The sequence below is a fragment of the Odocoileus virginianus genome, chromosome 9 (assembly GCF_023699985.2).
Source record: "Odocoileus virginianus isolate 20LAN1187 ecotype Illinois chromosome 9, Ovbor_1.2, whole genome shotgun sequence".
Taxonomy (NCBI): domain Eukaryota; kingdom Metazoa; phylum Chordata; class Mammalia; order Artiodactyla; family Cervidae; genus Odocoileus; species Odocoileus virginianus.
The window spans coordinates 50,141,748-50,152,240 of NC_069682.1; the positions used below are offsets into that span (position 1 = coordinate 50,141,748).

General features: G+C 61.8%; 1 protein-coding gene across 1 annotated transcript; it reads left to right on the top strand.

Annotated features, from left to right (window-relative positions):
• The first annotated feature begins 590 nt into the window (after nucleotides 1-590).
• On the top strand, nucleotides 591-8,428 carry EEF1A2 (eukaryotic translation elongation factor 1 alpha 2). The gene is made up of 8 exons (XM_020875425.2): nucleotides 591-717; nucleotides 2,034-2,254; nucleotides 3,798-3,977; nucleotides 4,421-4,717; nucleotides 5,090-5,240; nucleotides 6,265-6,521; nucleotides 7,128-7,362; nucleotides 8,020-8,428. The coding sequence occupies exons 2-8, from the start codon at nucleotides 2,111-2,113 to the stop codon at nucleotides 8,145-8,147; spliced, it is 1,392 nt and encodes a 463-aa protein (XP_020731084.1). The 5' UTR covers nucleotides 591-717; nucleotides 2,034-2,110; the 3' UTR covers nucleotides 8,148-8,428.
• The last annotated feature ends 2,065 nt before the right edge of the window (nucleotides 8,429-10,493 follow it).

Genomic DNA, 10,493 nt, shown 5'->3' on the forward strand with positions numbered 1-10,493 from the left:
CCTGGCTTTGAGGGCCTGCTGAGGCACACCTCTGTGGCAGGCATGTGGGGATGGGGCCAGATTCTAGGCCACCCTGGGGAGACACCTCAGAACACAGGTCCATTGTAAACCAAGCGGCAGATGCTACAGCCGCCCAGACCCCAGCCTCAACAACCACCCTCGACCTGTTGTGCTCCCACCCTGCCCCTGCCTGCCGGGTTCCTGAGGACTGGGCCCGTCCCTGGCACCTCCTCTTATGATCCGAATGTCTGCCTGTCTTGTGCTTGACGCACCCATCCTCTCTCCCTGCGGGCCTGAGCCTGGCGTTTCAGTCTGGCTTTATCTGTCTTCTGCCCCCAGCTCTTTCTCTCCTGGTCCCTCTCTCCATGCCCTCCCTCTTTTCTTCCTCCCTCTCCCTGTCTCGTCGCGGTTCTCCGCCGCCTCCGCCTGTTTTTCTCTCGCTGCTTGCGCTCCCTTCGGGTGCGTCTCGTCTCCGCCTTTGTAGCTCGCTCCCTCGCCGCATCCTCCTCTCGCGTCCCTGTCGCGCTCGCGCGCGCCCGCGGACCCTGCATCCCTCGCGTCCCCGCCCCCGGCCCCGCCCGCGCCGGTACCGCATTGCCGTACTGCAGGGGCGCGGTGCACTGCGCCTGCTCGGGCGATAGGTGGACCCCCCTCCTGGAGAGATAAAACCGCCGGCGCCGGCACCGCCAGTCCCTCTGGCTGAGACCTCGGCTCTGGGTAAGGACGCTGGGCCTCCGGGTCCCCATTCCCGCCCCCAGCTTTCCGCAGAGGGTCCCTTCCCCGGGGACCAGTCCTGGGGGCATAGACGGGCCCGTCCCGGCTTCTGGCGAGGCTGCGGTCCTCCCTGCGGAGATCTGCCGCCCGCCCAGCGCGCCCGCACCGGCACCGGGGTCAGTCCCCCGGGCGGCCCTGGGTGGGGTGGGGGCACCGTGGTATCGCTTGTTTACGCGGCGGCTGAGGCGGGGACGAGTCTCCTGGACAGTGGCGATCGACCTGCAGCCGTGACCTTGGGACCGCCTAGGGCCCTGCCGGATTGAGGAAGGGTCGTCAGCGCTGGGGGCTGGTGAGGGTGGGCGCTGTGGGTACCCGCCATGTAGCGGGAGAGCGGCAGGAGGTCAGACCTGAAGGGTCCTTGCCACCCTGTCCCCACCCGCGCTGGCGATGTCCACTTGGTATCCGCACCCTAGGGTGCACCTTTTTCTCCAGCTTTCCCTCCCCCAGCTGCCTGTCACCTCCTGGGCTACCTAGGTTTCCCCATTGACCTCCAGGATGGAGCAGGGGCTGTGACTCTGTGATTAGAGGGGAGGGGGAGGGGAAGGCCCCCTGCCCCCAGCAGGCTGGGGGCATCTGTCTGTCATTTGCTGAGCTTGGCTGCTAGGGCCAGATTCACCCTCTGGACAGAGCAGGGACCCCCACCTCCCTGCCCCACTGTCTGCCCCCTGTCCAGATCTGGGGAGGGCCTGAGCTATTCTGGGCCCCTGATCTGGGCACTGCATCACCCTGCCTGAGGTCTGGGCCAGCCTGTCTCCCTGTGCCAGCCTGCCGGGCAGGGATGAGAGGAAGATGGCGCCATCGCTGCTAGAGGAGGGGAGTGGGAAGCCCTGACTGTCTCTCCACTGTGACAGCTCGGCGGGGGTTGGGGGGTGCTGGGATTGGGTGCAGTGTCCCAGCCCAAGACCGTGGGTGGGGGAGCAAACACCGGGGACAGGGCATTGGAGAGCTGGGCAGGGTGACTCATCAACAGGCTCCTGACTGGTCATGGGGCTCACCAGCCTGGTGTTTCTTGGTCTCTCCAGAGGGGGGATAACCTCTCTCAAGGGGGGGGGGGGTTGTAGCCACGACACTCAGACATTTCCAGCTGTTGGGCCCTTTGGGCTTGCCCCTGGGCTCTGCTCAGCTAAATGCAGAGACCTGGCTATAGCCTCAGGGTCTTGTTCTGTGGGGCAGGGTGTGCTCCCAACCTGGGCAGGGCAGTGTCTGCTGGGCTACTCCCGGAGGCCCCCCATCATCTGTGCCCCTGCCTCAACCCACAGACTCACTGCTCAGCGTCCCCTCATCCTGAGCCAGAGCACCCCAGGTCGTGCCAGCCCCTCCCCACGCCCCAGGCAGAATGGGCAAGGAGAAGACCCACATCAACATAGTGGTCATCGGCCACGTGGACTCGGGCAAGTCCACCACGACTGGCCACCTCATCTACAAATGCGGGGGCATCGACAAGAGGACCATCGAGAAGTTTGAGAAGGAGGCTGCCGAGGTGAGCCCTGGGGGAGCTCCCCATTTCGCCTCCACCATGAGGCTGGGGTCCCATGTGGCAGCCCGACTGGCACTTCCCTGACCCTGGGGCATGAAGCTCAGATGATCTCCTCCAGGGCAAGAAGATGTGTGTGTCAGAGCATCCAGAGGGGAGAGGCAGGGGGCAGGGGAGCAGGGCACCTCTCTCTGAGGAGGTGCCTGTGGAGGAGGTGGACCAACCTGCTGGACCTGCCCCGGGGCAGGGGGAGGCGCACTTTTCCCAGTACTGGTCACTGTCTCTGAGCCCCACAGTTGGGTTCCTGTAGCCCCAGGGCTGAGTCTGGGGCTGAGGGTGGCGCTGTCCTCGCTTGTCCCAGGGTAGGGCCAGGGCTCAGAGTGGCTATTAATAGCCAATTGATGGGCACCCAGCCCATCAGCTCCATTTTCTCATGCTGGGCTGGGGCAGGCCACTCATCTAGGGTGGCACCCTTTTTTAAGGGGCCCTGATGGCTGAACCCCCATTTCTGGAGGCTGATCCTCTCGAGTTCTGAGACCCATGGATAGGAGGTGTCTATGAAGTAGGGGTCTGCTCTCTGTGCCCCCTACCTTCACCGCTGAGCTCTGGGAGAAGCCCCCTGTCTGGGGAAGCTGTCAAGGGTCTCACCTGGATGACTGGTGCCAGGGCTCAGGAGGGGGCGGTTGCTGGCCTGGGCTGAACCCTGTTCTTAGAGTGGGTGGGGGTGCTCTTGGGCCCCAAAGCTGTGTCTTTCCTTCCCTTCCGGGCTGGTACCTTGGGGGGGGGGGCGGCGCTGAGGGTGTTCGCAGGGTGTCTGTCTGCGTAGCCTCCCTGGAGGGCAGAGTTCGGTCCTTGCGCAGCCCTGGCAGGGGGTTTTGCCCAGCTGGACAGTGAACACACAGTCCTGACCGCAGCCCTGGCCCTGAGCCTGGGGGTCTCGCTCTGCACGCGGCGCAGGTGTTGGCAGAGGGTGGCTCGGCTTTGCTTCCCCTGCTCAGGTGAGGCGGGGGTGGGGGGAGGAGCCTAGGAGCCACTGGGGAGCTTTATCTGTAGAAAGAGCTGGAAAGCCAGGCCCTTCCTTGCAACCTCATCTGATTTCTTTCTTTCTTTAAAAAAAAAAAAATCACAGAGGGGTTTTTTTGGTTGGACAGTGTGAAACCCAGTGGTGTCGTCGGCTGACACAGAGATCTATCTGGGGGAGGGGAGACCCTGGCTTCAGATAAAGGGGAGCCCTCAGCCGGGGGAGGGCTTGAAACCGCCTGCGGCTTCTCTCCCAGGGCGGCTCCCAGGCCCTTGCGCCCCCTGCTGGTGGATGCTCAGATGGCGCCCGTTGTGACTTGAAGGAGGCTGGTCTGGGCAGGCAGGGACGAGGTCTGGGTGTCCCCGGTTCCAGAGCTGGGTCCAGAGTCCCCGGTCCCGGCAGGAGCGAGAGCCTTCTCCGTTGTGACATGGTGCTCCCACGGCCCAGGCGGACCCGTGACCAGGCTGTTGGGTCCGGGTCCGTCCTGAGCCACGCCCCCCCCCCCCCCCCCCCCCCCCGCCCCTCCAGATGGGGAAGGGCTCCTTCAAGTATGCCTGGGTACTAGACAAGCTGAAGGCAGAGCGGGAGCGCGGCATCACCATCGACATCTCCCTCTGGAAATTTGAGACCACCAAATACTACATCACCATCATCGACGCCCCAGGCCACCGCGACTTCATCAAGAACATGATCACAGGCACATCCCAGGTGGGCGGGGCTTCGGGGGTCTAGGGGATCTGGAGGTGGGGCAAGGGCACCATTTAGTAGACCCTGGGGGCCCTGGAATTGGTGAGTGGTGGTTGGGTTTCCTCTGCTTCCTCGCCAGGGCATGAGACCCCTCACCTTTGTCACCACTCACCCCTCAAAGAATTGAGTAAGCGCCCCAGCATCTCAGCCAGGCAAGAGTGCCTATAAGGACAGCTGACCACTGTCAGGGCCGACTTCACAGACGAGTGGACACAGAGGCCAGGATGGGGACACTGAACGTAGACAGAAATGCACCTCCCCCAGACAATTCAACATTTCCAGGGCATTCACACACACACTCCCTCTAAGGGTGAGACCCCCAGGTTCCATCCCCAGGCGACTGCCCAGGCCCCTGTCCACTGCCCTGAGGGGCCTGAGCTCACCCTGCCTGACCTTCCGGACAGGCGGACTGTGCCGTGCTGATTGTGGCCGCAGGAGTGGGTGAGTTCGAGGCAGGCATCTCCAAGAATGGGCAGACCCGGGAGCATGCGCTGCTGGCCTACACGCTGGGCGTGAAGCAACTCATTGTGGGGGTGAACAAGATGGACTCCACGGAACCCGCCTACAGCGAGAAGCGCTATGATGAAATTGTCAAGGAGGTCAGCGCCTACATCAAGAAGATCGGCTACAACCCGGCCACCGTGCCCTTCGTGCCCATCTCAGGCTGGCACGGGGACAACATGCTGGAGCCCTCACCCAACGTAAGTGCCCCTCAGTGGTGGGGCTGCTCCCCAAAGGCCCCTGGGTCAGGGTGAGCACAGATGGCCAGTGGAGGGTCAGAGAGCTGTCCCCAGGCTGCTCTCAGCCCTATGACTGTAGTACTAGCCCTCTGTGGGTGTTGTGCTGGTGGGAACCATAGCCTCCTTGGGTACAGACACTCTGCCCTCAGCTCAGTTTCCCCAGGAGGCTGGCCAAAGCCACTGCAGCCCCTTCTTTGGCCAGGGACACCCCCAGATTGACACTGTGGGGGCAGTGGTCACTAAGGCCCAGGCTTATCTGCCCACTCCTGGCTGTGGGGTGCATGGGGTGGGGGGAGGTGGGTGCTATGACGGTGCCTTCTTCTTCCTGCCCAGATGCCCTGGTTCAAGGGCTGGAAAGTGGAGAGGAAGGAAGGGAATGCCAGTGGCGTGTCCCTCCTGGAGGCCCTGGACACTATCCTGCCCCCCACACGCCCCACAGACAAGCCCCTGCGTCTGCCACTGCAGGACGTGTACAAGATTGGTGGTGAGTGAGGGCTCCATGGCCACTGCCCGCTGCAGTGCTCCTGCCCACCTGGCCAGCTCTGCCCTCAGACCCCCTCCTGAAAACCGCCCCCAGACCAGGAGCATCCAGGGCCAGTTATTTCTGCCTCTCCCACCTTGCTGCACACTTTCTGGGGGACCACCCATCCACCTATCTCCATCCATCCATCTATCTGTTCATCCATCTATCCCAAGACTGCTGGGGTCTTCCTCCCTCCAGACAAGTGCCCAGCCCTATGCCAGAACCAGTGGCACATGGAGAGTCATTTATCACCCTCCACCTGGAGATCCCTGACTTGCAAGAGACACCATCCACTCTAGGAATGAGAAGAGCTGGTCACCCAATGATGCAGACCCATAAACAAGTGTGAGGCCCACAGGGGGCCATAGTGGGGGGACTCCCAGCCAGGAGGCTGTGGCCAGAGATGCTGAGGACCTGGGTGCGGGTGGAGTATCACACTCACCCAGCACAGAGCATAGCCATCAGCCTCCTTAATGCCACAGGAGCCTCTGCCACAGCCAGGGAAGCCAGACTCGAGCCCCCTGCCCCCTGTCTTCGGGGGGGCATCACACTCCCACTGTTTGGCCACATAGTGCAAGCAGATCCTGAGAAGTGTGGGGGCACCATGCCCCTTTGGGACTCACCCCTGAGATGGCAGCACCGGTGCCGGGCGGGCCACCCCGGGGGGGCTGGTCCACAGCCCTCTTACTGCTGCTGTCTCACATGGAGGGCCCTGTGGTGCCTCCTCTTGGGACACTTGCCCCTGGGGGTAGATGGGGCCTCTTGGTGCCCGTGTTCCCTGTGTTCTGGGAACTTGCTTCCTCAGGCCCTTTTTCTCCAGATGGGGCAGGAGAAAGGTCTCCACCTCTGTGTAGGTCCCAGCGTCCGCCTTGTCCAGCGTCTCCCATCCTCTCCCTCCCACCACATGGCCACTCCCTGCCTGCTAGGGAAGACAGGGCACCCCTGGCCCCAGCGTGCTCTCACGGCCCCTTTCCTCTCGGCCCAGGCATTGGCACCGTCCCCGTGGGCCGAGTGGAGACAGGGATCCTTCGGCCTGGCATGGTGGTGACCTTCGCGCCCGTGAACATCACCACGGAGGTGAAGTCAGTGGAGATGCACCACGAGGCTCTGAGTGAGGCCCTGCCCGGGGACAATGTCGGCTTCAACGTGAAGAACGTGTCAGTCAAGGACATCCGCCGGGGCAACGTGTGTGGGGACAGCAAGTCTGACCCACCCCAGGAAGCCGCCCAGTTCACGTCCCAGGTGGGCAGCCCAGTGGCCAGCGGGGCCCACCCCAGGCAGTACCAGGGCTGTCCTCAGCGAGGGGGCTGCTGGGTGCCAGGGAGGACCGAGACCCTCACTTTGCAGAGCAGGTCCCCAAGGACTGGCGGGTTGTAGGCAGGAAGAGCGGGCAGGGCGCTCCCAGCCTCACTGAGTCCCTACTCTGGCCCTGAAAAGGCTGTTCTCAGTTTACTGCTGGGAACAGGCCTGTGGTACTTTGTTCTCTACATGCTTACTGTGCCCTCTTTGGTGACCTCTGTAGGTGAGTAGGATTTTTAAATTGGCTTTATTGAGATATAGCTGAAATATGATAATTGAGGTGTACTGTTGTCATGCCCTGGCCTCTGCTCTAGTGCTGCCCTTTCAAACTATGCCCTTGTCATTGTTTATCTCTTGTGGCCTTTCAGATGCTCAAAGAGGACCTTGGGGTTCAGGTCTGGGAGCCTCAATTCTCCCTATCCTGACTTTCCTCCATGGACAGCATCTGGGCCCCAGGGACCTGGGATGGGCAGAGCCTCCTCCAGCTCAGGGCCCTCCCCCAGTACCCACCTGGGCATGCCTGATGGCCTTGTGTACCTCTGCCCACAGGTCATCATTCTGAACCACCCTGGGCAGATCAGCGCTGGCTACTCACCAGTCATTGACTGCCACACAGCCCACATCGCCTGCAAGTTTGCTGAGCTGAAGGAGAAGATTGACCGGCGCTCCGGCAAGAAGTTGGAGGACAACCCCAAGTCCCTGAAGTCGGGTGATGCAGCCATTGTGGAGATGGTCCCGGGGAAGCCCATGTGTGTGGAGAGCTTCTCCCAGTACCCGCCTCTCGGTGAGCTGGGTGATGGGGAAGGGGCAGCCATCAGGTGGCAGCCAGTCCAGGCCAAGGGCAGAGAGCTGCTGTGGGGGTGGGGTGGACGGAGGGTCCTGGACTTTCCTGCTGGGGCTTAGAGCTTAGAGGAGACCCAGCCTTGGTCTTTGTCTCACAGAGCATAGGTGGCCCCACTGGGTGGGTGGGGGATGGTATCCCCCTCTGCAGATGAAGTCCCCTAGGGGACTCACTCAAGGTCCACAGCTTGGCAGAGTGAGGACTGACCACCGGCCTCCAGCTGGCCTGCCCCACCGATACCCCAGGGATGACCCACAGATCTATATCAGAGAGCTGCCTGTGCAAGGTTGCTGGCCACCGTCAGAATACTTTAAGGGTGAACTGTATTCTGCACCAGGCTGCTCTAAGGACTGTTTACATGCCATTTAATTCCCACAACGACGCCTTCGCGGAGTCCCATATGTGTTATTCCTCCCATCTAAGGAGAAGGGAGCCTAGCACCTCACTGCCCCCTGCCTCCACTCCGGAAACAGTCAAACAGGCTCACAGAGCTCCGCTCCAGGGTCCCGCCCCAGGGCCAGGGGCTGGGGGAGGATGCTGCCGGCGCCAGTGCGCCTGCGCGCTGCATCCGGGCCTGCGGCTCACGCTCCCTTCCCGCAGGCCGCTTCGCCGTGCGCGACATGCGGCAGACAGTGGCCGTGGGCGTCATCAAGAACGTGGAGAAGAAGAGCGGCGGCGCCGGCAAGGTCACCAAGTCGGCGCAGAAGGCGCAGAAGGCGGGCAAGTGAAGCGCGGGCGCCCGCGGCGCGACCCTCCCCGGCGGCGCCGCGCCCCGCCCCCGCCCCCACCCCCGGCCCCGTCCCCGGCGCGGCCCCGGCGCCCCGCCCCCCCGCCAGGCGCATGTCTGCACCTCCGCTTGTAAGAGGCTCTCCGTCAGCGACTGGATGCTCGCCATCAAGGTCCAGTGGAAGTTCTTTAAGAGGAAAAGCGTCCCCGCCGCCCCGGCTTCCGCGTCCAGCCTTTGTCACGCTCAGTGCCCGTTTTACCAATAAACTGAGCGACCCCAGAACCGTGTGCGTGTGCTGCTGGGGGGTGGGCGACCTGCACTGCATGAGGGCGCTCCTTAGAACCCCTCCTGGCCCCCCACCAGGCTGCCACCCCGTCCACCCCGGCGGCCATCACCCCTGCTGGCTATGTGTCCAGGCGTCCACCCACACTAACCAGGTGGGCGGTGGGTCGCTGAATTCGGAGTCCAGCTGGTGAGGGGGCTTTGGCGTTCCCCCAATGGGGGCATCCAGGACAAAGAATGGGTCACTTCGGATCCGCAGAAGGGGGGTGAATGTTTTGGGGGGTCTCTCTGACAATGGGATGAGCAGAAGGCTCCTGCACGAGTGATTGTCACACACACCTTCTTCTTCTCCTGGGTTTTCAAGCTCTTAGAAGTCTGCTCTTATACCCCATGCCCACAAGCCAGTCACTTGTGCCACATCCACCCTGCTACTCAATGGGGCTCATAAAACAGCTGGGAACTGTGACCCCAGAAACCCCAGAGCAATCCCTGACTGTGGTCAGTGAGCGGGGAGAGGGGAGGAATGGCAGGATCACTCCCTGCCCAGCCAGCCCTGCCCCAGAAAGCAGCCCCCAGCCCCAGGGGGTGTTGGCACTGCCTACAGAGCTCAGGAGGGCTGAGCCGATCCCCCACCACGGGCGCAGTGCACACTTGCACGTTTGCAGTGGAACTGAGCTGCGGTTGTCCCTTCCAGGGTGAGCAGCCACCAGCCATAGGGTCCCCCAGTGTAGGAGTCCCCTGGGGCTGCAGCAACAAATGGGCCCCAAGCTGGCAGCTTAAAACCACAGACGTGGACTCTCTGACAGTCCAGTACCCCTGGGACAAGACCCAGCGTGGGCCTGCTTGCTCCAGAGGATCAAGGGGAGAGTCCAGCCTCTAGAAGCCTCTGGGGACTGCTGAAGTCCCTTGGCCCATGGCCACATCCCCCCAGCCTCTGTCACCATGGTCACATGGCCTCCTCTTCTCTGAGTCAAACCTCCTCTGCCTCCCGCTTATAAGGAAGCGCACTGAAGACCCTCCCCACTCCCAGATAATCCATGATCATCTCAGCTCAAGATCCTTAATTTAGTCACCTCTGCAAAATGCTTTCTTCTCACTTGTCATGTCACAGGTTCCAGGGCCTGAGGCCTGAGGCTCCTGAACTCTGGGAGCCTATCCAGCCCACTACCCCAGGTGGGGATGGGAATTATGCAGCCCAGCGAGGGGCCAGTGGGACAGAGCGGTGCATGGAGTTCATGGGGGTCTACAGAGGGGCTGTGGTGTCTCCTCGCCAAGTCCCAAAGTGGGGCTGGGTCCCCGGAGGTGGCATGAAGGGAGAGTAGGACCAGAAAAAGGATGACCAAATTAGTCAGGCTGCATGGGGACCCACTTTCCTGTGCTGGCGGCCTGCAGACCTCCCGGGAACCATCTGGGCTGACCCCCAGAGGCCTCCAAGGAAGGCAGCCTGAGTAGGCAAATTCAGACACAGAGAGTAAGAGAGAGAGTTAGTTGCCCAGTCATGTCTGATTCTGTGACCCCATGGACTGTAGCCCACCAGGCTCCTCTGTCCATGGGATTCTCCAGGCAGGAATACTGGAGTGGGTAGCTACTTCCTCATGCAGGGGATCTTCCCGACCCAGGGATCAAACCTGGGTCTCCTGCATTGCAGGCAGATTCTCTACCATCTGAGCCACCAGGGAAACCCACAGACACAGCTCCCCTAGTCAAATATGGGTTTCAGAGAAACAGTGGATAATTTTTAACATAAATATGTCCTATACACTATTTACACCGAAAAAATATTTGTTGCTCACCTGAGATTCAAACTTAATGTTGTTTTACCTGGAGGCCCTACCAGAGGAAAGTGGATGCCTCCTGCCACTCTGCTGAGATGTGGCCTGTCCCTCAGGCCAGCGTGGGCTGACCCCACGGGCTGTCTGTCCCAGGAAGTGTCCTGACACACTTGGCCCAGTTAGAATTGGGGTCAAGCAGGAAAAACCTGTCAGCTTGAGACAGGCTAAGAATGAAACCAGCCCGGGGTCAAAGGAAGCCACCGAGCGTGGTCCCTGTGGAGACCCTCACCTTC